Below are 18,240 nucleotides of genomic sequence, written 5' to 3'. Positions count from 1 at the left end.
AGTTCTAAATAATACATTGCTTCTTGACATTTTTAAGTTCATTTATCTAATTTTTAAACCATTCCTAATAAATGTAGCTTACATGCCATAAAACTTTAAAGTTCGCCCGTGCCAAGTAATTGACTTGAAAGTATTCAGAGTGGTTTAGATCATCTCTAACGAAAGGGTCCAGCGGACCGAAAATAGTCCTAAAACCGTCTCCAGCCAAAAAACTCGTGGGCCCCACTAGACAAAAAATGCCAAGGGGCCAACTGGCTGGCCCCACATCAAGCTGGAATTCAAAAAGCAACATTCAGCTAGTCATTATTTTTGAAATTTTTTTTTTATAGTTTTGTTTTTTTCAAAATTTGTTTAATAATAAGTCCAAAAAGTATGTTTGGTTGAATGTTTGGGTGTTCTTTTTATAAGCTTTAAAGCTTACTCAAATCCTCCCCAACAGCTGATGTGGGACTCTCCCACCCACTTCCCTTTATATATATACTCTAAATAAAACCTCTCACATTTGACTTGAAATATATAAGTTGTATTTTTTAAATTTTAGTTGTAGTTTTTAAATTTAAGTTGTTGTAGTTTTTAAATTTAAATAATAAATTATATTTGGCCCTATAGCTCTCGGTTGGAGATGGTTTTTAGTGACAGAGCTAAAACGAGCCCTATGACCCTTTGGCCCTCGGTTGGAGATAGAAAGAAATATGATCATGCACTGTTCATTAAAATATTAATTTCTTGAATGACCAAAGGGTTAAAACGAGCTCTTTGGCCAGCCTTCGGTTGGAGATGACCTTAATTTAGTCGAATTGAAGAGTTCATAGGGTTTCTCACCATTATTTTTCCTGGACAGAGATCATCTTCGGATTAGTCCCGTAGGGATCTTGCGGATCCATCGATCGCAACCACATGATATAAATCCAACAGTCAAAATTTATTTTTGTTTTAATTTGTTTCATGCAAAACAAGGTCGTCTCCTCTCTCTTTTTCTGCTGCTTCTTCTCCTTCTCCTTTGCATGTCTGCAAGAATTCTCTCTTCCCATGTCTGCAAATTCTTGCTCCACATACTCAAATTTCTGCAGCCCAATTGATCAAGTGGGGGAAGACAGAGAACCTTGGTTGCCGGAAAAATCCAAGTGAACTCATAATCTCAAACCACTCATAAAATTTCAAAACTTTGGAATTTTCATTGATTAATTGGCAACGAAACGAAGCATAACAGGGAAATGGACCGAATATTATAACTTTGGAGACGAGAGGGAACTAACATGACCGTGAAGGGAGGAACTTTCAAGGATGAAGAAGGAAAAAGTGGACGACGTGATTGCAAGAGAAGAAATTTTTTGGCTGTTGGATTTGTACCAATGATTATGATCAATGATCAATGGATCCGCAAGATCCCCACGGGACTGATCCGGAGAGGATCTCAATCCATTCTTCCCATATGCAATAATAATCTATAGGTCTACATATTCTTCCTATTGCTAATTCTTTCAATAATATAGATTTTGGTGGCTGTTTCCTTTCAATACGGACCATATGTCATCAACCTTTTTTATTTTTTATTTTCGGGCCCTCCTAAAGTTAGAAAATAATGGATAATTATCTAAAGCCAAATCTCTGTCCAAATCAAAGAAGCTTCTTTTGGAAGAGTCATCCACCTATATCCACCCATCTACTATAAATATATGATTATGACCATTAAATTTTTATTTTTGGAAATACTTGCATATTCAAGTTCACTATTAAGATAATGGTCTTGGTATTATGTGATCTTTCCAACAATATCAAGTTGATTTGTATGAATTTCCAACCACTTACTCCATTACAAATGTAAGTTAAGTCAGTTGGTCAAGGAAATATATATGCTCCCTACTTCCTTGTACTCGAGTTCAAATTTTCTCTCCGTAAATTATAGTAGTCTAAAAAACCGCGTTGTGCAAAACCACTAACCTTATTACGCAAGATGAACTCACCTACAACGTAAATGTAATTGTAGTATCTCATGGTGGTATTCTAAGTCAAAGATGTTGCTTGTCATGCGTTTTAACTTTCCCACGTGGTAATGCATGTCTAGCAAGGAATACCACCGCGATATATAGCATCCTTATGTCACGAAAGTCGTTGTCTACCATGCAAACAAAAGAAGAAACAAGAAAATATGCAAATCCACTTCTGCATTTCTCAGTTTCTCATTAACTTCCTTACAAAATGACAGCAGTGTATGGTGCCTGGACTAAACAGTCCTATGTTAGATAATACTTGAATCGTCAGCCATCTGTATTTTTTTTTTCCTCTTCAAAACAAATCTTTAGTAACAAACTTGCAGACTCATGGGATACACATTCAAAATCAGGCAAAAACTAGCTGAAATTTGCAGCGTGGCAAAGGGTGGTCATGGCGTCACAGTTTGATCAAAAGCGGTATGAACTATCAGCCCCATACCTGCTCCTCATATTGTAATTTTCAAACTTCGGATTGTCATAACCCGCTGTCTTCATGTCCACTGGTTTGGGTTCTGCCCCAACTGTGCCATAAACTACCTCTCCACTCTTCTCTCGCTGGCGATGCCTTGTTCTTTCTTTCTGGCTCTTAGACCTGCTATGAGAAGAAACCTCACCAGATCCATAGAATTCTGCAGAGTTCTGTCGTTTTGAAGACCGGTGCTTGCTTGACAAAGAGGGATCTTTGAAACTAGTTGACTTCATTTTTGCTGGCTTCATATCTGAATACTTCTCACTTGCATTGGGGGTATAGGCCTGTCGAGTTTCAGACAGAGGAGCAGGAGCACTTTGTCTCTGAACTACTGGAGCCTCGGCTTCATCTTCAGGCATCCTAAGAGAATCTTTTAATGGTGTTAGGCCTTTCTGGGAGCCACCAGGCATAAAACGCGACGGAAGGAAGTGAACGAATATGCCAGCCAATGCTGCAAGTCCAAGCTTTGATAGATCACTGACAAGCTGTCCAAAAGATGGCCATCCCGGTTCCTCTTTCATGCTTTTCACAAGTAGCGTGGATTTCCCATTGCTTGGATGTTCTTTCATTTCACTCTTTGAAAGTGGCTGCTGCACCAGTTATGCATTAGATTAAGCAAAGAACACAACTTGCATAAATAAAATTTACCAATGTGGGAAACCTACACAGTTCCATTATAACGCATAAAGAAAGAAATGGATTGACTTCGCTAGCCCAAAGAAAAACTCTAATAATGTTAAAACCACAAAAGGGGCAGTAAAGCCCAAACTTTTTGCTTTCCGTGAGAAAACTTCAGACATTAATGAATACTTTGAACACAAAACGGATGAGAATAGTGAATATAAAAGCATGCACAAGCAGTAATGAAAATAATAAGGGCAGAAATAAATCTTTTCCTTAATAAAATGTTTCACCTGAGATGCATTTTCAACTGAGATGGGATGAAAAATGAATCAAATTTTGGAAAACAAAGGTTCAAGACTGGAACAGGGACGAGCATTTATTTTATATTTCACATTAGTAGATCATAAGAAGCACACCGTTCTCAATAAGAAAGAAGGTCCATATCCCTGCTGCAGTATGCATGTAGTATACCCTACCAAGACAGCACCAACAACCATAAGGATATCTGCAAAAGACCCACAAATGTCAGTCAGAACAATGCTGCACAATCTTAAGCAGAATTTGATGGCCTCATCATTGTGAAACATCATAAATACCATATATTTTAATGCAGCACATAACCAAGAATTAACCCAAGCATAAGAAAAACCTTCGAAGAGAAGGTTAATAATATAAAGCAACTAAATGGTATTTTGTAACACAATATATAATTGTAAAAAGGACGGAGCAAATCATTAACAGAATCTGTAACGTTTAAAGAAACTGGAGATGCTGTATATAAGGCAGAATGTCCACATAATCATTATACTGGAAGCAAAATGCAGTGGCCTCGATTTGGTGTCCAGTTGGTGCTTATTTCTCACATCTGCACATAATAGTTTGACAATAAAACCCTGCTATTTCTTTGGATCCTTCAAGACATAAACCTTCAATATGACATCTTTAGTAATAGACTTAATAAAACACATAGGCAACCCTTTGTCTGCAGAGCTAACTGATACAGATCATTTCAAATGTTCATATACAGTATGTGAAACCATACTTACATAAACTAAAAGGAGAATCAATTATAGTAACCTATGCAAACTGTAGGGGTAAAACATTATGTACATGAAGACTGACGAGTATGCTTGCTTAAACAACTAGAATAGTCAAGCTAATATAACAGCCACAACATCCGTTGTAGAGCTTTCATACCATCAACCATCGTAATTATGCCTAATGAAAGGAAACTGAACATAAACAGCATGGGATCAAACCTGTGGCAGAAATTGAACTGTACTGATAATCACAATCCTCCTGATTGAGAGAGATCTGCCGGAGAGCAGCATTTCCTCTATCAACAACTAGCAACGAACAAGTAGGCTGAACATATACGATATCGAAATCATTTGAGAACATGGCATCCTCACTGGGCCCATCTCTATAGCCTGCAACATTTGATTTCCCACCTGCAATGGTTGTTACTCCTGCAAACAGTTTGCATTAGAATTTCAGAAATTGAAATATGCTCCTCTCTACAAAGGGATTTGCAAAAATGGTTTTCAGATAAAACAAAAAAGTTAACAAAATTTTGAAATTTAACAGTTTACAGTCCCATGGACAAGTTACGTTTCTATACTCTAGTTTCGCTAATTCAACATAAATACATGCGTACATACATAAAGAAATTTGATATTTTCCCTCATATTTACTTTCACTTGTTGCCAGCTTTCACCTGTACAAGCTTCAAAATAACTATGAAAATGACATGTACATACCAGCATCTCCAATCTTTCGTATGGCGTGATTCAAGGTATCAGCAACATACACATTCCCCTTATCATCAATGGTTACACCTTTGGGATGATTGAAACGAGCATCACTTGGCTTCCCATCAACATGTCCAGCATAACCCTGAAATGACCCAGCAACCAATCTTCCCCTACTATCTGCAGCAATGAAATGTTCAGAAATGAAAATTGGAAATCAAGGAATGTATTATGAAAAAGATAATAATTCATATAACACTGCAGCTCATCAATATTGATTATTGAATTCCACAGTTAACCTACACAACAGGACTGTGAGCACCATCTTGTTACTTTCTTTATAAGAAAATTATTAGCATCGAGTAATTGATATACAGAAATTTTATCTGACAAAAAAACGAGGAACACAAAACCTTTAAATGTCAAAAGATTTAAACAACAAATACAAATACTAAGTTAGGGAGAAGCCGGGAACAAATCTCAAGTAAGGTGAAACAGTATAAGTATTGTTGCATACATTGGGACAAGGGTGAAGCAATGCGCATAATGTTGCTATTAACGGAGTCCACAGCAAAGAGCTCCCCATCCTCTGAGATGCGGATTTTGTGAGGAATAACACCAATGTCATTTCCTTCCACAACAGTCTCAACTAAGTACCCATTCTCAAATTGAAGAACATTCTTTTCTGTAATAAAACAAAGTGACAAACCATATAATACTTGCAGAAAAATTATCAGAGTAAGCATAACGTTCACGAAAACCAAAACAAATAAACTGAAAAGGTCTTGAAATTACCTGATTGGGGTGTTTTGGAGGATATTTCCCCAGTCCACTTGAGAAGAGAAGACAAGTGCTTTATCAATGGCCCTGAGCAAACACAATTTAACTCAAAACAATATTACAAGTGAAGTAACAACAAGTATCTGAAATCCCCATTATGATCACAGAAACCCAACATACTATCATTACTAAATGAATGAGAGAGAAAGAGGGTTATTAGGGAATATCGGAACAAACAGATCCCAGTGGCAGAACCAAGAAAAATGAATAATTGGGTATCTAATTATGTACGCAAAGCAATATTCCAAAGTGGGTTTTTATTTTTTAACAATATGATAAAATATTTCAAGCAAAATAAGAGAAGTAAATGAAGAAACAAAGCAAACCCAGTTGCCAAACAGATCAAACATACAATCTGAACCATCAGAGAAAGCTCGAGGAAGATGGTGACTGAAAGTTTACCTGCAGGAGCAGCATGAACTTGGAATCGGAGGGAGTAAGTGACTGTGAGTGTTAGGAGAGTGAGGAAGAGATGGGAATTTCTCATTGCACTGATTTACAAAACCCAAAAGGCAATTGCTTGGCTTTGAATTTTCAAGCACAAGAAAGCTTACGGAAAATCATGGCCTCTGAGGTGCAGAGGAAACTGGTTTTGGGGATTTTGAATTTTGGTTTAGCAAGTACGAGCGGGGGCTGTGCTTTTGCTGTGTACTTTTGAGAGTGAGAGTGGGAGCTGTGATCTGCATAGTGTACTGACAGACTGCTTTTCTTTCACTCCTTTTCTCTCTTGATTTGTTTTTTATATCTTTCCTTTTCTTATTTCCTTTTTCACTTTTGCCGCAAAGTGAATTTTTTTTTAGGAGGAAAAAGTATGACATGTTGCGAGCATTAACCCATTTAATTAAATGGAGATCCTTTCAGTGTAGATATTTGTTAATTGTGGTGATGAGTGGTGATATTTGTACTTGTAATGGTAATGATATTGATATATGAAGTGTCCATGAGCATCCATTAACCATCTCTATCAAGAACAAGCGAATTTATTCAGAAGACGTCCTATATACTGAATTTATGTACATATAATTTATAATAAAGATGCAAAGAAGATGCACAAATTTAACATTTGTTTTGATTAATGTTATTGTGTAAATTTGAAGTAAATTAGATTTAAGATTTTTCATTGGTATAGTGATTTTTTTTATTGGACTTTGTATTTATTTAGATGACAAGTTTTTCTTTCTTTCATGATTTGCTATAAATAAAAGCACTAATGTAGAAGAAATATTATCCCTAAACATTCTACAATTTCTATACGCTTATTTTCGCTCCAATCTCTCTTGACGCACCCTCTCTCTTCCTTTAGAATATTGGCTACAACATAATAAAAACTAGACACTTAGTATTACGGTCTAGTGATATTTTTCTTCACTTGTAAGAGCAGCTCCAGCATGTGCTAGAGCCCAAGGGACAGGCGAGTGAACAGGGCCAGAGAGCCCGAGCAATCAAGTCCAGCGTGTGCTGGCAAGGGAGCCCGAGCAGGCCCGAGCGAGAGGCTGGTGGAGAGTTGCCAGCCCGAGAGCCCGGAGTGGGTTTGACGCAAGGCTGACATTAGCCACGTTTTTTCTTTTATTTTGCCTTGGCGTCCGTTGGATCTCAACCCACAAACTTGCCGGAGTTTGCTCAGAGGACAAAACTGGGCAAGGTTTTAGAGAAATTGCAGGGGGTTAAACCTCTGGTTTCGAACTGGAAAAACACCACAAATCTTGTCCCAAGCAACAATAAGACATAATGAAACAAGATTTGCATAGAGAACCTCACCTGGGTTCGAGTTTCAGATCTTGAAGCCCTCGGCTTCAATGGTGGTTTACACCGTGATGGTCCGATGACGCATGCAACGGTATAGCAATGATCCTTTAGTCCTAGAGATTAAGGTTGGTTTTGGAGTTTGATTTGTTTAATTTTCGAAGAGGAAAGTGGGTGAGAGCCCTCGGAGCTCGAGAGAGAGAGAGAGAGAGAGAGAGAGAGAGAGAGAGAGAGAGAGAGAGAGAGAGAGAGAGAGAGGAACTTCAAAGAAAAATGGAGAGAAGTGAGAAAGATGAGTGGAAAGAGAGGGAGTGACGTGAGGGAGTAGAGAGGTGCACGGGAAAGAGATGGAGTGACGAGGGAGTGGGAGGGAGTGCAAAAAATATTATTATTTTATTTACTTGTTGCCAGGGCTATTCAAGTGTAGGGGTGGAGATATCAAAGGTAATTACTGTTCATTAAGGGCAATTACTGTTCACTAGGTGGATTAAATAGTGGATAGTCGGGGGGGCCTTTCCCACTGTGAAACTGCTCTAAGTGAGAGGTCTTAGGTTCGATTCTCGCCAAAGACAAATTTGAATCACATTATTGCTAACCCATTGTGAGACTCAGCCCACCTCCTCCCCTTTAGTGTAGATAATATCGTTTGTTATAATAATAATAATAATAATAATAAACATGACATGCTAGCCTCACACATGTGAGGTTGTGTACATAATCGGCTCAAGTTTAAATTCGAAGACCATTTCGTCTAATCTCATCCAACATACATCTAACACCATCAAACATGAGGCTTGGATTGATCCATTTTAATTGGCTATAACTTATCTCATCCAGCCCACTAAACGATCAAAAACCTTGGCACAATCATGATTCTAACCCTAAATCGAGGCTCGACTAATCGAGGTTTTTGAGTTTTTCCAAATCTTACAATTCATACATGAACTTCAAATATAAGATTTCAAACATTGGAATTTATTTCTTAAACCGTAACACTTTCGAACTTTAGTCCCCACATCAAATTCCAAAATCTTGAACTTTGGAAGCCTTGAATCTAGACCATTATACAAAATTAGAAAGAAATATTGAAATATATATAAAGAAATGAAATCTGCAACATCCAAAATATAAAATAACAAAAACGACCAAAGTTTGCAAAATTGAAAATGTCGCCCATCGGCCCCATCCACTTTAATTTCGAAAGTGGAGTCAAATTAAAAATTTCAACCAAAAAGGGAGTCAATTAAAATTGACACATATCGTGTCCTATTCCACGTATTTATAAGTACACGTGTCAAATACCCATTCGCTTTGACCCCGTGGCCTTCGAGTCCGGCACTCACAGGCACGCCCCTTTATTTTCAACGCCGAAGCCCCTCAAGCCCATTTCTCATTTTTCAGCTCCTATCCAGATCCGAAATTTCTCCCTCGGATCGATTTTTCCCCCATCGGAGAAAACCCATTTCTAGGGTTTGGAGATCCCTAATCGTGGTTTGCGAGGTCAGTTTCCCAACCTCGAATCGATCTCAATTTCTTATTTATATTGTTTCGGAATTCTCAGATCTGTTATGATTTGTCCTCGATTTCGATCTCCGCGATCCACTTATGTATATATGAATGTATGTATTGATTCATATATGTATACTTATTGAAGAATGTATGTATGTATGTATGTATTTATGCATGGCATTATGTATGCATGTGATATGTGATGGATCGGAATTGTATATTTCTGTGAATCTAGATGCTATGCATGCGTGTGAAACTATGAATGTGTTTCGGTTTCTTAATTTCATAAGATTAAGCTGGATCGGAATGCCCCTTATAAAAAATGTCAAATTTTTGTACCAATTTAGTGTTTTCAATGCAAAAGATTTCGGCTTGGTGTTAAATGGGTTTTAAATGTTGTTCTTTTTTTTTTTTTGGATTAGGGTATTAGATTAGACGAAGCAAGATGGGAGGAGGATTTCGAGTTCTTCACTTGGTCAGACCGTTTCTGTCATTTCTGCCCGAAGTTCAGAGCGCTGACCGGAAAGTTCCATTCAGAGAGAAGGTGATATACACCGTTATCTCGCTGTTCATTTTCTTGGTGTGCAGCCAGCTCCCTCTGTATGGCATACACTCTACCACGGGGGCAGATCCCTTCTATTGGATGCGTGTTATCCTCGCTTCCAACCGCGGGACTGTCATGGAGCTTGGGATCACCCCAATTGTCACATCTGGGCTGGTGATGCAACTCCTTGCTGGGTCTAAGATTATTGAAGTTGACAACAATGTACGCGAAGATCGTGCTCTTTTGTAAGTATACCTTAGGCCTTTGCAATTTTTAAGTGGTTAATCTTTTTTGATGTGGTTGTTTGCGTAAACGGTCTCCAGTTCTTGATGATATATGAAGCGAAAAGTGTTTTTCAGAAAGAATTTTCAAAATACAGGCTTGAAAGCTCAAGACATTAAATTATGTTTTTGGTTCCGAAACTTCAATACATTTGTTTTCTGCTGCTTTTCAAAAACTGTATTTGAATACATTTTGGAAACTAATCCAAAGTAAAGTGCCACCTGTCTAGTAAATTATGCATGTCAATCGTGGTCACCTGTCTATAGTTACTTAATTTTTCTGGAAATCTCTGTTGCTGCGGTTTCAAATCTGCTGTTGTTTGTCTTAAGTTTTAGTATTCTCTTTTATTCGTAACTTGTATGCATGTCTTGCTATATGTATTGCATGTCCTGATTTATGTTGTTCTTCACAGAAATGGAGCACAGAAGTTATTGGGTATCCTGATAGCTATTGGTGAGGCAGTTGCGTATGTTCTCTCTGGCATGTATGGTAGTGTTGGCCAACTTGGAGTTGGAAATGCCATTTTAATTATCATTCAGCTCTGCTTTGCCGGTATCATTGTGATATGTTTGGATGAACTTCTTCAGAAGGGATATGGTCTAGGCTCTGGAATTTCACTGTTCATTGCCACCAATATCTGGTGAGTTTTTATCCTTTCTTCTGCCTTAATATGTCCAGAAGTGGGAATAGTTTATGAGTCGGCATGTTCAAATTTTTGGGGAAATTTTCTAATATGCTATTCCAAATTTTGAGTACTTAAAGGTTATATTATTCTTTTTCAGTGAAAACATTATCTGGAAAGCATTTAGCCCTACCACTATCAACAGTGGACGAGGAGCTGAATTTGAAGGTGCTGTTATTGCCCTGTTCCATCTTCTGATTACTCGAACAGATAAGGTTCGAGCTCTCCGGGAGGCCTTCTACCGGCAGAATCTACCGAACGTGACAAATCTGCTAGCCACAGTGTTGATATTCCTTATAGTAATTTATTTCCAAGGGTTCCGCGTGGTTCTGCCTGTGAGATCAAAGAATGCTCGTGGACAGCAGGGTTCCTATCCTATCAAGCTGTTCTATACCTCCAACATGCCCATCATTTTGCAGTCTGCACTTGTGTCCAACCTTTACTTCATCTCCCAGGTACAGGAGATTTTATGCTCGTATGGTCAGTTTGGGGACTATTTCTTCTACCACAATATTGTGACCAGTTTTTGCGTGTGTACAGTTGCTCTACAGGAGGTACAGCGGAAATTTCCTTGTGAATCTTTTGGGCAAATGGAAGGAATCTGAATATTCAGGAGGGCAATTCATTCCTGTTGGTGGTCTAGCATATTATATCACTGCACCTTCTAGGTACTTGGGAATATGTTCCTCTTGAAGATATTTTGTTTTATGGTTGATAAAGCTTGAGTTTTGTTGGTAAACCTGATGATTATGTGCTTCCTCTCTATTCCTGCTGATCCCCACTTCAATTGATATGCTGCGGTTATATTTTGCAGCTTGGCTGATATGGCAGCCAATCCCTTCCATGCACTGTTCTATCTCATATTTATGTTGTCTGCCTGTGCACTTTTCTCAAAAACATGGATTGAAGTTTCTGGATCATCTGCCAAAGATGTCGCCAAGCAGCTCAAGGTATTAATTTTAATGATTTAAACAAATTGTTTAATTTGTTGCAAATGAGGGGTTAGTGTAGGTAGGTCTGACCCAATCTACCCTGACGTTCTTCCCACTTTTTGACAACTTAAGTGGCCGGATCAGACCCAATCTACTCCTCTATTGATGTTCTTACCTAATGCGCTATTTAAACCATAAATATGTACTTGAATAATTCTTAGATCCGGCTTTTTGTTAAACATTATTACCTATTCAATACACACTAAGCGTCATGCTAACTGTATCCCTTTCCAATTTGCAGGAACAACAAATGGTCATGCCTGGTCACCGTGAGTCAAACTTGCAGAAGGAGTTGAACCGCTACATTCCCACAGCTGCTGCTTTCGGAGGCATGTGCATCGGTGCACTCACAGTGTTGGCAGATTTCATGGGGGCAATTGGTTCAGGAACAGGAATCTTGCTTGCAGTGACAATCATATATCAGTACTTCGAGACATTTGAGAAAGAGAGAGCCAGTGAGCTCGGTTTCTTTGGTTTCTAGGCACGTGTATTGCCGAGTAATGGTCTCGCCTTGACAATTTTGGTGTGCTGAGAGATGTAAGTAGGTTTTTAACAGAGAAGTTCAAGATATTAGGCTAGTCTCTTATCACTCCGTTTCTTGAGAATACAAAAGCAATTCCATCCTCTGAAAAAACAGTGTTTATGTCAAGCATCGTTGTATCGGTTCCAGTGGATCTTTTATAATTTACTGTCTGAAGTCTTTAAGGTCACACCTTTGAGAAGCTACTGCCAGGATTTTGTTCTTGCTAATTAGTTGTAGAAATTCACTTTGTTAGAGTGTATTTGACTCTTTCTGTGTACACAAGTGAATTTGCTCGAAAATCTGAATGTCGCTGTTTCTGTCGTTACAAGAAATTGAGTTTGTTATCTGGTTTGCTCTGCGTTTAAAATTCAATCTTGAATTGGTGTTATTCTGCTTTTGATTTTGTCAATGGAGCCTCTGGTCACCGGCCCTGGAATTTATCAACAAAAAAAGGACGATCCGTTGACATGTAAACCATGTTTCTCAAGCTTCGACCATTGAAGCATTTGTACCGGACAAGGCTCGCGCAGAAGCCGTAATTCTCAGGCTTGGACCACTTAACCTGTCCGACCGATGGAATCAGTCATTTGGAAGTAGGTACACGCAACCCAGCACTATTACAGCCTGCAAGCTTGTAATATTGATCTTCCGAACAAACAATAAGCTTCAAATAATTAAAAATAATAAATCTAACATTTCATGGCAAAAAAGATTTAAGTGAATATGCTCCTGCCAAATGGGTGGATTTAAGGGAATTACGAATAATTTTTGGCTTTGCCGCCCTTCTCGCCTTCTGAATAGTTAACTTTTGAATTAAGGTATTTTCTTGTACAAAATGAGAGAGAAGCTTTGCTAGAGATTGACGTGTAATAGAAGTAAATGATCTCTCTGGGTATTTTCATCTATTTACTGATCGTACGATACATCCACGCCTCCATATTGAGGTTTTAACCAGAAGAAGTCTTTCAATGCATCTTATACTATGCTTTGAAAAAAAAAAAAAAAAAAACTGTTTTTGCTATGTTGTGAGAATAAGCAGTTATGAAATAAAGCAGCAGAGTGTTTGATAAAAAGTTTTGTAAAAGTGTTTTTGGAGAAAGAAAAAAAAAAGGAGCTTTAATGAAAAGGGTTTGGGTCAACAAATATTTAACCAAAAACTATCCAAAAATGTTATTTAACCAAAATAACTCAAAATTTAATAAAAAACCATCTAAAACTATTGTCCACAGGTCAAACTTACAAGCCCAACCCTACAAATCTACACTTCCGTAAATACCCCTAAATGATTTGATATTGTCTTGACTCTTCACCAACCTCAACCCAGCACGAAACCGCCATAATAATTTCATGTCTTCCTATCAAATTGAATTCCCCCATTTCAAAAACAACCAAATCAAAGTTGAAAAATGAAGCATTTATCGGAACAAAACCGCCAAAACAAGTTCAAAGAAGTTTAATGGAAGAAACCGGCGAAAAAGTATCTGGAAAAAAAAAAAGAACCAAAACATAAAACTGTTTCTGGAGAACCCAAAAGGTAACACTGTTTCTGGAAAAAAAAAATCAGATACAGTGTTTGTTTTGTCTGTGCACAAACAAACATTGTATCTGAAGGAAAAGAATCAAAATCCAGAAATAATGACTTTGATTCCAGAAACGGTGACTTAGATTCGAGAAACAATGACTTAGATTCTAGAAATAGTCTATGTTTTAACCTTTGATTGTTTCTTTTCTTTCATGCATCAGTTGATTATATTTAAGAAACATGATGTTTATTTTGCTTTGAATCCAAATACAGTGAATTTCACTATTTCTTTTCTAGCTTATATTTAAGAAATAGTGTGTCTATTTCATTTAGATCTAGAAATAGTGACTTAGATTTCAGAAACTGTTTATTTTTATGGTCCAAAAACAGTGACCCGTCGTTATTATTGAATAACTTACAGATCTCAAATTTATTTTCTGGAGAAACAAACAATGAACTCCATTGATGAAGAAAAATTGAAAAACAGTACCTCAAATACACTATGAATAATAATGACAATCACATTTCAATGAAATAATACAAAATATAAAATAAATAACATGAGGATCTATATTTTGTGTCAAAGAAAAAGAAGAAGGTCTGCAAAACAACAATGAACTCCATTAACTACGAAAATCTAGAACCCAACCTAAAAAAGTTAAGGGTAAAATCGACAAATCATAATTTATTATAGTTGGGTCATTTTTAGTTGGACTACTTTAATATGGGCCTTGTACTAATCATTAAACAAAACTTATAACATGGTTTTTTATTAAAATTAAAACTTTTTAAGTCATTTTCATTAGTTTTCTTAAAAAAAAAAAAAGCAGTATGATAGTGTTTGGTAAACTTTTATGTAAAACAATCAGTGACTGTATAAAATGATAAAAATGATATAATGCTAGATGTGCTATTAATTTAATTTTCTTAACAAATAAAGGTGCAGTATAATGGAAGAAAATACTTTAATACAAAAAAGATCTTGTGATTTTTTTTTTTTCCTAGTGTCAATCAAGAATGACAAGTGAGGGAAAGATACATTCATGCCTCTATATATTGGGGTTTTAACCTGAAGAAGTCTTTCAATGCATGTTGAAAAATTATGAACCAAAACAGTCACAAGAACAAACTTATACTATTTACATCATACGTTTTTCACTCTTCATCTCCATTTATAAACCCATTTCTTCCCCCCCCCCCCTCTTTTCGATTATCAACAACTCAGTATATAGATATATCAAAAGCAATTTCGGCTAGGAAATTATTATTGACACTCCCAAATTCTCTATATTTGAAAACAAAAATACACTTATGAGGAGTACAATGAGATTTTTAAAGTGTAAATAACAGTTCTCTTCGGTTATCAGATACATTTAATGCCTTGCCAATATGTGGGCATCGTTATTTTATGGGCCAGCAATGTTTGTGCTTAATGGGCATGGGAAGTCTCTACCCAGCCACTTTTGCCCAAAGCCCATCACTAATTCAGCACATTGCTTAAGATTCTCACAATATTAAGTGTAGGATCCGTTGTCTGAAGTGGGAAGACATCATGGTTATTCTAAGAGCCAAACTATGCTCAGAAGATGGAGGGTAAGGATGTGTTAATTTTTTCACAGGAGCCAAGCGGGTTTCGGAACAAGGAATTAAGCACGTGCATTTGTAAATATATAGTCTAGTTATGGACGGACGTTCGTTCTTTGTACATCATCAACAATATATAAATATTACTGTCGTTAATAAAACGTAATCACTTAAACTGCTATTGTGATAGCAAACATCATAACGTAAGATATAAGTTTTATTTGTCTGTGTCATTTAAGTTAAATACTAAACACAAGTAAAATAATATAATTATTAGGTGAGGTTTTTAAATACCACACTATTTTATCACAATTGCAAAATCGTTAACCACCAACCTTGCAGAAGAGCGGTAAGCCAGTAATCTATTGCTGTCGGGAGTTATCTCCGTTACTAAGAGGGAATGGGATGCATTTGGTCACAAATTAAGGCGGTGATGGTGGTGGGAACGCCGGAGGCGCTCACTGAGGTTGGACCGCCACACAAAGAAAGGAGTCATATCTCTCTTACTCTTAAATTCTTAATAACCATATGACATCATTTTACTCTCTTAATAACGAGGTAAAATCATTTTCTAGTACAAATGTTAGAATTAAAATAGCATCTTTAGAATCATTATAGGGTGGCTCAGTGGCTGGAGACGAATTCCAGATAGCTCATTCTAGGTTTGATTCCTGATGCTGATGAATCATATGACCCTAAACCCTATACCTCTTTGAGTCTTTTTGGCCCTCGAAAAGGTAAACTGCCGTGACGAAGCTACCAGCTAGTCCACAACAACAACAACAACAACAAAGCCTTTTCCCACTAAGTGGGGTCGGCTATATGAATCCTAGAACGCCATTGCGCTCGGTTTTGTGTCATGTCCTCCGTTAGATCCAAGTACTCTAAGTCTTTTCTTAGAGTCTCTTCCAAAGTTTTCCTAGGTCTTCCTCTACCCCTTCGGCCCTGAACCTCTGTCCCGTAGTCACATCTTCGAACCGGAGCGTCATTCGGCCTTCTTTGCACATGTCCAAATCACCGGAGCCGATTTTCTCTCATCTTTCCTACAATTTCGGCTACTCCTACTTTACCTCGGATATCCTCATTCCCAATCTTATCCTTTCTCGTGTGCCCACACATCCCACGAAGCATCCTCATCTCCGCTACACCCATTTTGTGTACGTGTTGATGCTTCACCGCCCAACATTCTGTGCCATACAACATCGCTGGCCTTATTGCCGTCCTATAAAATTTTCCCTTGCGCTTCAGTGGCCTACGACGGTCACACAACACGCCGGATGCATTCTTACACTTCATCCATCCAGCTCGTATTCTATGGTTGAGATCTCCATCTAATTCTCCGTTCTCTTGCAAGATAGATCCTAGGTAGCGAAAACGGTCGCTTTTTGTGATCTTCGCTAGATTGCTCCGGTCATTAGTGTGGATAAGTATATAAATGGATAGAGATAGGAAAGCAAACACAAGATGTACGTGGTTCACCCAGATTGGCTACGTCCACGGAATAGAAGAGTTCTCATTAATTGTGAAGGGTTTACACAAGTACATAGGTTCAAGCTCTCCTTTAGTGAGTACAAGTGAATGATTTAGTACAAATGACATTAGGAAATATTGTGGGAGAATGATCTCGTAATCACGAAACTTCTAAGTATCGGAGTGCGGTGTCGTCTTGACTTGTCTTATCTGTCTCATAGGTAGATGTGGCATCTTCTCTGGAAGTACTCTTCCTCCATCCGGGGGTGGTATCTTTAACTGGTGGAGATGCACAAGGTAATGTATCAATTTCACTTGAAGCTTACTTGTAGTTTCAGGCTTGGTCAAGCGCGATACAAACCATGTAGTAGGAGTCCCCCAAGTCGCCGAGCTAGGGGGTCTGCTGAAAGAGGTGACAGACAAGGTAAGCAATCAGAGCTCCGACTGATTGTTCACCTTCTCCCCATCTTGCAGCAGCATGAAGGATAAAGAGAAGAAAAATGAGAAGAGATGATATGAGATACTTTTGCTTTTGAAGAAGTAACTTTCCACAGGCTTATTCTTGAACTGAGCTGGAGGGTTTTCTGGTTTCCTCCAGAGTATAAGGCCGACTGAAGAATTTGAGGGTCAAAACAAGTCCATCAAATCTAGAGTACGTTCCACCCTGCTGATATGGGATACTTTTGCTTTTGACAGAGTAATGGATGTATCGGCACGTGTGCTGTTACGCTTGTCTCCACATGCTTCCTTGTATCCTTCGCACTTGCCCTATCTGTTCCTCAAGCAGATGCAGAATCTTCCCTGGAAACATAAGATGTTGAAGATGAGTACTCGAGAGCAATGCCAGGTAAGTAATCAGGTAAGGGGTTCCAGGCAGTCAGTTCCTGGCTGGAAGCTTGATTCCAAATGCTGACTGATTGCTCTCTTTCTCCTTGTCTTGCAGGTAAAAACAAGGCCAAAGGAAAAGACAGGGAAAAAGCATGATATGGGATACTCTTGCTTTTAACCCTGATGATATGAGATATTCTTGCTCTAGTATAGCTTGTTTGCAGAGGTATTATCGGGGGGAAAGAAAGCTGAATATTTCGAAAAGCTTCGTTGGGAGTGCCCTCTCAGATATGATGAAGGGTTGAGCATTTTTGCAGGTCTGCCTGTCTGTTGGGGATGGAGGTCGACATATATAGGAGTCTCCCTAACAAGTAGTAATGCTATTCCTTTACCCTGCTTGGTCATAGCACGGTAGTGGGAGCTGCCAGTTTCACATGTTTTAACTCTGTCAGAGCACTTTGAAAAAGTGGTCTGTGGTATCTGGCTCTCGAGATTCGGAGAACGATGCCTCTTCGATTTTTGAGAAAGCAATCATGCTGGGGGTCTGGCTCTCGAGATTCGGAGAGCAGTGTCTCTTCGATTTTTGAGAAAGTAATCATGTTGGGAGTTTGGCTCTCGAGATTCGGAGGGCGGTGCCTCTTCGATTTTGGAGCAAGCAATCTTGTTGGGAGTGTTTTCTCGAATGTGAGTAAAGGTTGGGCATGTTTGCTAGTCTACCTTGCCACGAAGCACAGAGGTTGACACACAGGGACTTTCCAATTATCCAGCAATGGTACTGTTCCTTTACCCTCTCTTCGATTTTTAAGAAAGTAGTCATGTTGGGAGTCTGGCTCTCGAGATTCGGAGGACGGTGCCTCTTCGATTTTGGAGCAAGCAATCTTAT

General features: G+C 38.2%; 2 protein-coding genes across 3 annotated transcripts; one reads left to right on the top strand and one right to left on the bottom strand.

The window, feature by feature from the left end:
* Nucleotides 1-2,148: 2,148 nt before the first annotated feature.
* On the bottom strand, nucleotides 2,149-6,470 carry LOC103448781 (uncharacterized). 2 transcript variants are annotated; one of them, XM_070808074.1, is made up of 7 exons: nucleotides 6,081-6,470; nucleotides 5,634-5,705; nucleotides 5,356-5,523; nucleotides 4,848-5,018; nucleotides 4,347-4,556; nucleotides 3,504-3,592; nucleotides 2,149-3,050 (listed from the first exon to the last, which is right to left on the bottom strand). In XM_070808074.1, the coding sequence occupies exons 1-7, from the start codon at nucleotides 6,163-6,165 to the stop codon at nucleotides 2,403-2,405; spliced, it is 1,443 nt and encodes a 480-aa protein (XP_070664175.1). In that variant the 5' UTR covers nucleotides 6,166-6,470; the 3' UTR covers nucleotides 2,149-2,402. The 2 variants fall into 2 exon arrangements, with proteins under 2 accessions (XP_070664175.1, XP_008386270.3); XM_008388048.4 differs by having other exon boundaries at nucleotides 2,149-3,053; nucleotides 6,081-6,391.
* A 2,259-nt stretch (nucleotides 6,471-8,729) lies between these two features.
* Nucleotides 8,730-12,304, top strand: LOC103448780 (uncharacterized). Its single transcript, XM_008388046.4, has 7 exons — nucleotides 8,730-8,921; nucleotides 9,353-9,719; nucleotides 10,169-10,396; nucleotides 10,539-10,893; nucleotides 10,979-11,106; nucleotides 11,253-11,388; nucleotides 11,672-12,304. The coding sequence occupies exons 2-7, from the start codon at nucleotides 9,376-9,378 to the stop codon at nucleotides 11,909-11,911; spliced, it is 1,431 nt and encodes a 476-aa protein (XP_008386268.3). The 5' UTR covers nucleotides 8,730-8,921; nucleotides 9,353-9,375; the 3' UTR covers nucleotides 11,912-12,304.
* Nucleotides 12,305-18,240: the final 5,936 nt, after the last annotated feature.

Source organism: Malus domestica, chromosome 11, assembly GCF_042453785.1.
Source record: "Malus domestica chromosome 11, GDT2T_hap1".
Classification (NCBI taxonomy): Eukaryota; Viridiplantae; Streptophyta; class Magnoliopsida; order Rosales; family Rosaceae; genus Malus; species Malus domestica.
Note: the sequence above shows the minus strand (reverse complement) of the source record. Positions and strands in the feature narration are given on the sequence as shown.